Consider the following 10,088-nt stretch of genomic DNA (forward strand, 5'->3'; position numbering starts at 1 on the left):
AAAAATAAAAATAAAAGTTAAATAAATAAATAAATATGGGTAGTAGTGGTGATAGTAATACTAAATTTACCTTTACCTCTTGGCTTAATAAGACTTCTGCCTTCCTAAGTTAAATTGATTGTGTAAGGATTGTTTGCTTTGTATTGCAGCCCATATGTAGATATTTTTTACTTTTGAAATTCTTGATTACCATATTATATGCCTTTGGAAGTTTTTTTTCTTCACTAACATACATGTAAATATAAACATTAATCTGAAAGCACAGAATTTTATGGTATCTGTTCATGGTTTGTGTCCAGAATTTTCTTTAACAGTGTTATTCAGATGGTGCAGCCCTTATTTACACTTCAGTAAAAGAAAACAAAAATATAGACTTAGTATATAAATACATTGTTCAGAAACTATATGGATTTCCCTATAAGATTCCTGCTGTTGTTGTGGAAAAGGATGCAGTATTTATGTAAGTATACTCTTAAATGTATTACTCTATCATGTATAGTTGCTACTATTTGATGGTGAGTCGTCGTTTTCAGTTTTGAGATGGGATAATTCTTCCGATAATTCTTCCCATGATGAGTGGGTGAGAATCTGTCTTCAGATTGTTTTTATTTATAATTTACCTTGATCTGTTTATCACTGCCTTTTATATTTACTGCTGACCTGAAGCCTTTTTGAAAGGACGTTGCTATTATAGCAAAACTGTTTACTGGGGTACTAGTGTACTGTATCTATTCTTTAATTGATAATATACATATATGACCCACTGTGTTATCTAGACATGCTTTTAGACAGTTACATGAATAAAATTGGGAGGTAATAATTACTGCCCTGTTCCCTCAAGAAAAAACTGTGATATTTTAAAGATTGGGATAGTAGCCAGGCTCGGTGGCGCAGCCTGTAATCCCGTGCCTTTGGGAGGCTGAGGTGATTGGACTGCCTGAGCCTGCGGGTTTGAGACCCGCCTGGGCAGGCGAGACCTCATCTCTACAATAAATCAAAAAATTAGCTGGGCGTGGTAGCGCACGCCTGTAGTTCCAGCTACTTGGAAGGCTGAGGCGGAAGGATCGCCAGAGCCCAGCAGGCGAGGCAATGGTGGCCAGGAGCAGCCACTGCACTCCAGTCTGGGCGACAGTGAGACTCCAACTCAAAAAATAAAAAAAAAAAAGATTGGGATATTGATAATCATTTTAAGTAGAAATTAGTAAGACATACTTGGACATTGCAATAAAATTGTAATAAAAAGTTAATTTGTTTTCTGCAATTGGTCAAACTGACTTCATTAAAACGTTCCCTTCACATGACTATGGATTGAATGGAAGAATGACCATACAAATGCTTGAGAATTTATCAATGTGTTTCTTTCCAGTCCAGCAGGGTGGGATAATGATAAGAAAATAGGGATATTACATGAAAATTTTCAAACATTAAAAGCAGAAGATAATTTTGAAGACATCATAACCAAACCACCTGTCCGAAAGGTAACAGTTTTAGTAAATAATCTCATTATTCAGGCTCTTAAATCGAGGAGAACATTTTATAACTTTAAGATTGTAGGTAGAGGCCATTGCAGCCATTTGCTTGCTAAGCCATGGCCAGAGCATGTTTCCTGGCTTTGGCCCCCTCCCCTACCTTGGGGAGGTGAATGGGAGGTGAAATCTCTCATTCTCTCTCTCTCTCTCTCTCTCTCTCTCTCTCATTTACTTTCTAAATAAACTATATTTTTTCACCAAAAAAACGGATTGTAGGTAGAAAAGCAAAGATGTCTTTTTTTTTTTTTAATCTGGGGGTTTCTAAGTGTAATTTGATGTGTTTCTAATGTACAGTTCATATAAGGATTTGTTTTAGCAATTAGTTACTGAACCTTGGCCTTTGGCTTATTTATATTAGCAAATATCCATGCAGAGTCCATATTCTATTATAGTGTTTTGGAAATCATGGACTGGCATGAGTGAATATGTGAAGCTTGTACAGTTTGAGTAGGAAGAAGCTGTGAACTTTCTCACCTAGAGCTCAGCCAAAAGCACCGAAAATATTGCTAGAATAGTTTTCTTAGTTCTGTTTATTGAGGCAAATCTGAGATCATCTTCACAGTTATTAGTTACCTGCAGTAGCCCCACAGCTTTCCAAGAGCTTCCAGTTTTCCATATGCAGTCTTAGTCTTGACTGTAACATGTCATTCTATGACTATTGAATCGGATCCAGATGGTACTCTTCTTTCATATATCTTGACTTTGTGTTACTCGATAGATAATGTTCTGTAGTTAGATACAGATATTTCTGAACGTAGTATATAGATGAGTGTTTGCCTATATAGGTTGAGTAGCCTTAATCCAAAAATCCGAATCCCTACATGCTTCAAAGCCTGAAACTGAGTGCCAACATAACACTCATGGGAAATGGTCATTGAGGCATTTTGTATTTTCAGATTAGGGATGCTGAACCCATAAGTATAATGTAAATTTTCTGAAATCCCAAACACTTCTGGTCCCAAGCATTTTGGATAATGGATATTCAACCTGTAATGATTCTCACTGACTTCTTTTAATTTGGTCATATATATCAGGAAAAAAATCATTTTGATTTAGCATATGAAAGAATCCAAACATTCAGATTATAAAGCATCCATCTTCTGCTTGTGGGTTATTAGTAATAAGCAAAATAAGGTCACTGAGCATGGTGGTGCACGCCTGCAATCCCAGCACCTTGGGAGGCAGAGGCAAGAGGATTGCCTGAGCCCAGGGTTTCGAGATCAGCCTGGGCAACTTGGTGAGACCTCATCTGTACAATAAATCAAAAAATTACCTGGATGTAGTGGTGTGCACGTAGTTCCAGCTACTTAGAAGGCTGAGGTAAAGATTGCCTGAGCCAAGTAGGCTGAGGCTGCAGTGGCCATGAGCATGCTGCTGCACTCCAGCCTGGATAAGAGAGTGAGACGCTGACAAATAAATAAATAAACAAACTGTTCTTTAACAAATTTTATGAGCATGATTAATATGCCTGTGGTTCTAGACTTGTGCTGTTCAGTACAGTAACCACTAGCCACATATGGCTTTTAAATGCAGAGTAAAATTAAATAAATAAATTTATAAATAAATTATAAACTCAGTTCCTCACACTAGCCACATTTCAAATGCTGAGTAGCCTCTGGTTGTTAGTGGCTGCTTTACTGAGCATCACAGATACAGAACATTCACAATACTGCAGATTGTAATTGTCCGCTTTCCTTAGGGCTTGGGTAGGGCAGCTCCCTCGTGTAAATGTAAATATAGTAAGACAGTGTTCCGGTTTGTTTGTTTGTTTATTTGAGTTGGAGTCTTACTCTGTCGCCCAGACCGGAGTGCAATGGCCGCTCCTGGCCACCGCAGCCTCGACCTGCTGGGCTCCGGCGATCCTTCGCCTCAGCGTTCCAAGTAGCCGGAATTACAGGCATGGGCTACCACGCCCTGCTGATTTTTTGATTTATTGCAGAAATGAGATCTCGCTGCCCAGGTGGGTCTCGAACCCGCAGGCTCAGGCAATCCACTCACCTCAGCCTCCCAAAGGCCCGGTATTACAGGCTGAGCCACCGAGCCCAGCGTGTTCCGATTTATTAAAAATATTTTTAAAGTATTCTAATCTAGAGAATAAATTATTCGTAGTGTTAGCATAATATATTAAATTTGCTCACTTTCGTATTGTTTGTTTCAGTTTGTACATGAGAAGGAAATTATGGCAGAAGATGACCAAGTGTTTCTTATGAAGCTACAGGTATGAAATCGCATCACAAGTAGCCTTAGTATGGTTGATGGGGAAACTGTTCTTGTAATGTGTATGTTTTTAAAAATAGAGCATTATATGTGCTATGAATGTCTAAACTAGGATTCTTTTTTTTTTTTCAGTCCCTTTTAGCAAAACAGCCACCAACTGCAGCTGGAAGGCCTGTGGTCAGTATTATAGGTTTTGACAAAATTACTAAAACTCAATACATATCACAAATTAATAAAACTCAGTACATATGATTTTAGTTTTTTCTTAATCCTATCCATATCTCATATGAGCATGCTTTGATAAAAACTTCAGAATTCTTCTGGGACTTGTGAAATTTTAAAAGAAACTTTACTTTCTTTTAGACTATTTAAATCATATAAAGATCTATATTGCTAATTTGCAACCTTTGCTGTGTGTTATTTACTATACTGAACTGAGCCATTTATATGTGTTAGCTTACAAATCCTCACAACAGCCTTATGAGGTAGATACTGTTGTTATCCTCATTTTGAAGATGGGGAAAGGAGCTTTGGAGAGGATGTTATGGGTTGCCTGAGATTGATTATATAGCTAGTAGGATACAAGTCCAGATTGGAAACCAAATCTGGCTTTGAAGCCTACACCTTGTTACGCAATATGATCTTTTTCATTGAAGGAAAATTTAATATTCTAAAATGTGATGGGCCTCTGGCATTCTCTAATAATGAGAACAGGGTTGCTAACAATTTTACCAGTGGATTGCAGTGTAGAAGTGCCAGTAGAACAGATGGAGGATAGTTGCAAAGCAGTTTCTTTTTATAATAAGAACTTTTGTGAAGGTGAGAGTTTCTGGTTTTTAGAATTATGGCTTTCCTTTTTTTAACGTAGGATGCCTCACCAAGAGTCCCGGGAGGCTCCCCTCGAACACCAAACAGATCTGTGTCATCAAATGTTGCCAGCGTGTCACCCATTCCTGCTGGGTCAAAAAAAATTGATCCAAACATGAAAGGTACATTCCTCTCTAGGAGAAAACCACACATTTTGCAATGGAAAGAAATCTCCCTAAAATTTCACCTTTACCGTAACCATTCTTATTCTTGTGCAACACTGTTTAAGCTTTGGTTATAATCTTATAGTTAATCAGATTGTAAACCATTTTACAGTGTATTCATAATATACCATCATTTCTATGATAAAAGTTGTGTTATGTTTAACCATTCTCAGGGTAGATCATTGAGGAAATTCATGTTTATACTATAATAGGTAACCTGCAGTTAATATAAAGGAAAAAAACATATGCATGAATTATTCCTCTAGAAGTAATTGCCATAAGTGGGAATAGTAGGTCAAAGAGTTTATACATTTTTATGCCTTTGTGATAATATGGATTGTTCAATTTTGTGCATCAACACTGACTGTTGCAATTTTACTGCAACCTCATTAGCATTCTTTTTTTTCCTTTTTTTTTTTTGAGTTGAAGTCTCACTGTCACCCATACTGGAGTACAGTGGCCACTCCCGGGCACCACAGCCTCGACCTGCTGGGCTCCGGCGATCCTTCCACCTCAGCCTTCCAAGTAGCTGAAACTACAGGCGCGCACTACAACACCCGGCTGATTTATTGCAGAGATGAGGGCTCGCCAAGTTGCCCAGGCGTGTCTTGAACCCATGGGCTCAGGCAGTCCATTCACCGGCCTCACAAAGCATGGGATTACAGGCTGAGCCACCGAGCCCAGCCTAATTAGCATTCTTTAAATGGGTACTAATAAGATCTTTTCCCCTAGCGTTTCCCTTCTGTTCGTGTTTGTCTTCTGTGAATTGTTTATTGCTGTTCTTTGCCCACTTACCTCTAGGAACTTCTACTGGTTTTCATATAAGATTTTTTTTTTTTTGAGTTGGAGTCTCACTCTGTCGCCCAAACTGGAGTGCAGTGACACGCTCCTAACCACCACAGCCTCAACCTGCTAGGCTCCGGCCATCCTTCTGCCTCAGCCCTCCAAGTAGCCGGAACTACAGGTGTGCACTACCACGCCCGGCTAATTTTTGATTTATTGTAGAGACGAGGTCTCACCAACTTGCCCAGGCAAGTCTCGAACACGTGGGCTCAGGCAATCCACTCACCTCAGCCTCCCAAAGTGCTGGGATAACAGGCTGAGCCACCGAACCTGGCCGATTTTCATATAAGATTAGGTAACTTTTTGTAGCACTTGAGGCAAATACTTCTCAACATTTCTATTTTGGGAGAATTTTATTCAAAAGGGAAATACATATTAGCATGTAACATCTTTGTTTAAAGTACTTTCAACACTGGGCAAGGTGGCTCAAGCCTGTAATCCCAGCACTTTGGGAGGCAGAGATGAGAGGATTGCCTGAGCTCAGGAACCAGCCTTAGCAACATGAAGAGACCTCATCTCTCCAATAAATCAAAAAAATTAGCTGGGCGTGGTTGCACATGTCTATAATTCCAGCTACTTGAAAGCTGAGTCGGAGGGTTCACCTGAGCCCAGTAGGTTGAGGCTGCAGTGGCCATGAGCATGCCACTGCATGCCAGAGCCTGGGCGACAGTGAGACTTCGACTCAAAAATAAAAATAAAGTGTTTTTGGCCTTTTAAAATAGCATTCTAAGTAATTATATTACATTCTCAGAGTTTACTCATTTGTTTCATACATGAGTAGATTAGGAACTTAGCCTAAAAAGATCAAACTAAACTTGAATTTGGAATATATAGCACTAAATTTTACTATTCAATTTCTATGTGTGTTTACTGTAATAATAAGGTGTGAAAAAGCTAATGCTTTGAGTAAAAGTTTTTGTTTGTTTTTATAGCTGGAGCTACAAGTGAAGGCGTCCTGGCAAATTTCTTCAATAGTTTGTTGAGTAAAAAGACTGGCTCTCCGGGAGGCCCTGGTGTGAGCGGCAGCAGCCCTGGAGGGGGTGCTGGAGCTGGAAGTGGTGGCTTACCACCGTCCGCCAAGAAGTCAGGTAGAGTTACCTGGAGCAGGTCACTTATTTTGAAAAACCAGCTTCATTGAGCTGTGATTTACATACTGTGAAGTTCACTCATTTGAAGAATGTAGTTCAATGGTTTTAGTATTTTTACAGAGTTGTGTAGCCCATCATTATAATCTGATTTTGGAACATTTTATCTCCCCTAAAAGAAACCTTGAACCCTCCCTTTCACCTCGCCCCTAGTCCTAGGCAGCCACTAGTCTGCATTCTGTCTCTATGGATTTGTCCATGTGAGCATCTCATGTAAATGGAGTCAGACGATATATGCCTTTAACAAATGTTTTTGAGGTTCATATGTGTTGTAGTATCTATGAGTACTTCATTTTTTTAAATGACTGGATTATTTCATTATTTGGAATTGCCATATTTCATTTATCCATTAGTGGTTGGTGGGCATTTGATTTGCTTCCACTTTTGGGCTATTATGAATAATGCTACTGTGAGCATTCATTTTTGCGCAGACATAAGTTTGTGGTTCTCATGGGTAAATACCTAAGTGGAATTGCTAATCATGTAGTAACTTGAGGTTTTTTTAAGAACTGCCACACATCTTCCAGAGTGCTATACCAGTTCACATTTCCATCAGCCGATTGTGAGGGTTCCAGCTTCTCTATAACCTTGTCATCCAAAAGAAGACCACTCTTTTGTCTTCTCTCCAGAGTCCAAAATTGTGTTGCTGTTTTACTGTTCTTTTTTTTTTTTTTAAGTTGGAGTCTCACTCTGTCGCCCAGACTGGAGTGCAGTGGCCGCTTCCGGCCACCGCAGCCTCGACCTGCTGGGCTCCGGTGATCCTTCTGCCTCAGCCTTCCAAGTAGCCGGAATTACAGGCATGCGCTACCATGCCCGGCTGATTTTTTGATTTATTGTAGAGATGCGGTCTTGCTGCCCAGGCGGGTCTCGAACCCGCGGGCTCAAGCAATCCACTCACCTCAGCCTCCCAAAGGCGCGGGATTAGGGCTGAGCCACCAAGCCCGGCTTGTTTTACTGTTCTTATTGTCCAGTGCTTTTTTTTAGAAAAATAACTTTATGAGATTAAGTGTTAAGTGCCGTTTTTACCTCCACTTGGTAACAGGTCCCACAATTTAAAATGAGAGAATTTATTTTTAAGTTAAGAGTGTTTATATAACAGTATTTTTAGATAAAGTTAATGAGAGCATATGCAGTTTTTAAATGAAGAGATATTGGTGGAAAGGATACTTTCACTTCTAACTCATTTCTTTTCTTTTCCTTTAACACAGGCCAGAAACCTGTCCTGGATGTTCACGCAGAACTAGACAGAATTGCACGAAAGCCCGTTACAGTTTCTCCGACGACACCTACATCTCCTACGGAAGGAGAAGCTTCTTGAAGATACCAAATAAAGCCATTATGCAGTTTTCTGGGATAATGTAAACATGCCTCTGCCTTTTCCTTCAAGAGTGGAATTAGGGAGCTGGAGTGCTTTTTCAGATGGACTTAATTTGTGTCTTTTGTGTGTGTGTGTGTGGTTGCCCATTTTTATAAAAGGAGCTATACAGAAGAAAAATTATTCTACATTATGTAGGATTGCTATTTGCATTGCCATTTTGCATAAGGAAGTAATTTGGGATTTTGAAAATCTCAAAAGTTTATAGATCTGAAATGCAACCATGTTATAATTTTGAAGGCTAGATAAAACGTGTAAGAGGATTTAGGGAAGGGCAGAAAATACTCAGTTGGGGCATATGATGGACTTATTTTAGTTAAGACTATTAAAGTCATTCTTAAAAATTCATTAGTTTTGCTCACAAAGAGAAACGTGACCAATTGTCAGACTTTGTGCACCAACTTAAATGTACCACCACACACGAAGTATGCTGAGAAAACTATCAAATAATATTTGATACACTAGTCATTGTCTCAGTCACTGATCCTATAAGTTGTCATCAAAATATGATTTAGAAATACTGGCCAAGATGTTTGGTTTCTTTAAGTGAGAAGAAAAGAAAGCACACTGCCTAAATGTATAAAAGAAAAATGCAGAGGTTATTAAATGTAAAGAGGTAACAGTCTTTGGATTTGTCTATACATATATATATATATATATGGCTTTGCCTTAATATACTCCTTTTTTGTTTGTGACTTTCAACTGTAATCAGTTAATAAAGTATTTATTCTCTGCATTCAGGTTCAAATAACTTGTTGCATTCTCTTATGTTTACATTTGTATCTGTCAGCTAATAAATAAGATCTGTTAGTACTGTCATCCCTTGGTATTCATGGGGGATTAGTTCCAGGACCTCCCTAGGGTAACAAAATCTCTGGGTGCTCAAGTCTTATATAAAATGGTATAGTATTGACGTATAACCCTATACACATCTTCCTGTATATGTTAAATCATCCCTAGATTATTTTTACCTAATTCATTGTAAATGCTATATAAATAGTTGTTAAACTGTATTGTTCAAGGGAAAATGATAAGAAAACAGTCTGTACGTGTTCAGTATAGATGTAGGGTTTTTTTGTTTTTAATATTTTCCACCAGATTAATTAGGCTTTGATAAAACTCTCCAGTAGGTTAGGCTGTGGTAAAATAGTTTCTCTTGAGGGGAGACCTTTGTTAAGAAGAAGAGAATATGGTCGGGCTCGGTGGCTCAGCCAGTAATCCCACGCTTTTGGAGACCGAGGTGAGTGAATTGCCTGAGCCCGTGAGTTCGAGACCTGCCTGGGCAACTTGGCGAGACCTCATCTCTACAATAAATTAAAAAATCAGCCGGGTGTGGTAGTGCGTGCCTGTAATTCCGGCTAATCGGAAGGCTGAGGCGGCAGGATCACCGGAGCCCCACAGGTCGAGGCTGCAATCGCTGACTCCAACTCAAAAAAAACAACAGGCTGGACACAATGGCTCATGCCTATAATTCTAGCACTTTGACAGATTGAGGTGAGGAGATTACCTGAGCCCACGGGTTTGAGAACAGCCTGGGCAACTTGGCAAGACCTCATCTCTATAATAAATCAAAAAATTAGCTAGACATGGTAGCATACGCCTGTAGATTTGGCTACTTGAAAACTGAGGCAGAAGGCTCGCCAGAGCCCAGCAAGTCGACGCTGGGGTGGAGGTGAGCGTGCCCCTTCACTCCAGCCTGGGCAACAGAGTGAGACTAACAAAAATAAAAAAAGAAATGTAGACATTTCTACAGAGAAGATACACAAATGGCAAATAGACACATGAAGAAATGTTTAACATCTTTAGTTATTGGAGATCTGCAAACCAAAACCACTTCACAGCCATGAAGATGATGAAAGTGTGTTTGAGCCTATGGAGAAAAGAGAACCCCCATATATTGTTGAATTGTGAGAATGCATATACCTAGCTGGGCATGGTGGCATGTGCC

At 39.4% G+C, this 10,088-nt stretch overlaps 1 protein-coding gene across 1 annotated transcript in view; it reads left to right on the forward strand.

Annotated features, from left to right (window-relative positions):
• Nucleotides 1–8,891, forward strand: part of DYNC1LI1 (dynein cytoplasmic 1 light intermediate chain 1) — a 19,043-nt gene extending 10,152 nt beyond the window's left edge. Inside the window, exons 5-11 of the mRNA XM_008058445.2 lie at nucleotides 325–460; nucleotides 1,367–1,478; nucleotides 3,688–3,747; nucleotides 3,879–3,923; nucleotides 4,615–4,735; nucleotides 6,553–6,708; nucleotides 7,974–8,891. Coding sequence (XP_008056636.1) covers nucleotides 325–460; nucleotides 1,367–1,478; nucleotides 3,688–3,747; nucleotides 3,879–3,923; nucleotides 4,615–4,735; nucleotides 6,553–6,708; nucleotides 7,974–8,083 — 740 coding nt within the window. The 3' untranslated portion in view covers nucleotides 8,084–8,891. The remainder of the gene's footprint in view (nucleotides 1–324; nucleotides 461–1,366; nucleotides 1,479–3,687; nucleotides 3,748–3,878; nucleotides 3,924–4,614; nucleotides 4,736–6,552; nucleotides 6,709–7,973) is intronic.
• Nucleotides 8,892–10,088: the final 1,197 nt, after the last annotated feature.

Source organism: Carlito syrichta, unplaced genomic scaffold (assembly GCF_000164805.1).
Source record: "Carlito syrichta isolate Samal-C Ts95f unplaced genomic scaffold, Tarsius_syrichta-2.0.1 Scaffold303341, whole genome shotgun sequence".
In the NCBI taxonomy this organism is placed as follows: Eukaryota; Metazoa; Chordata; class Mammalia; order Primates; family Tarsiidae; genus Carlito; species Carlito syrichta.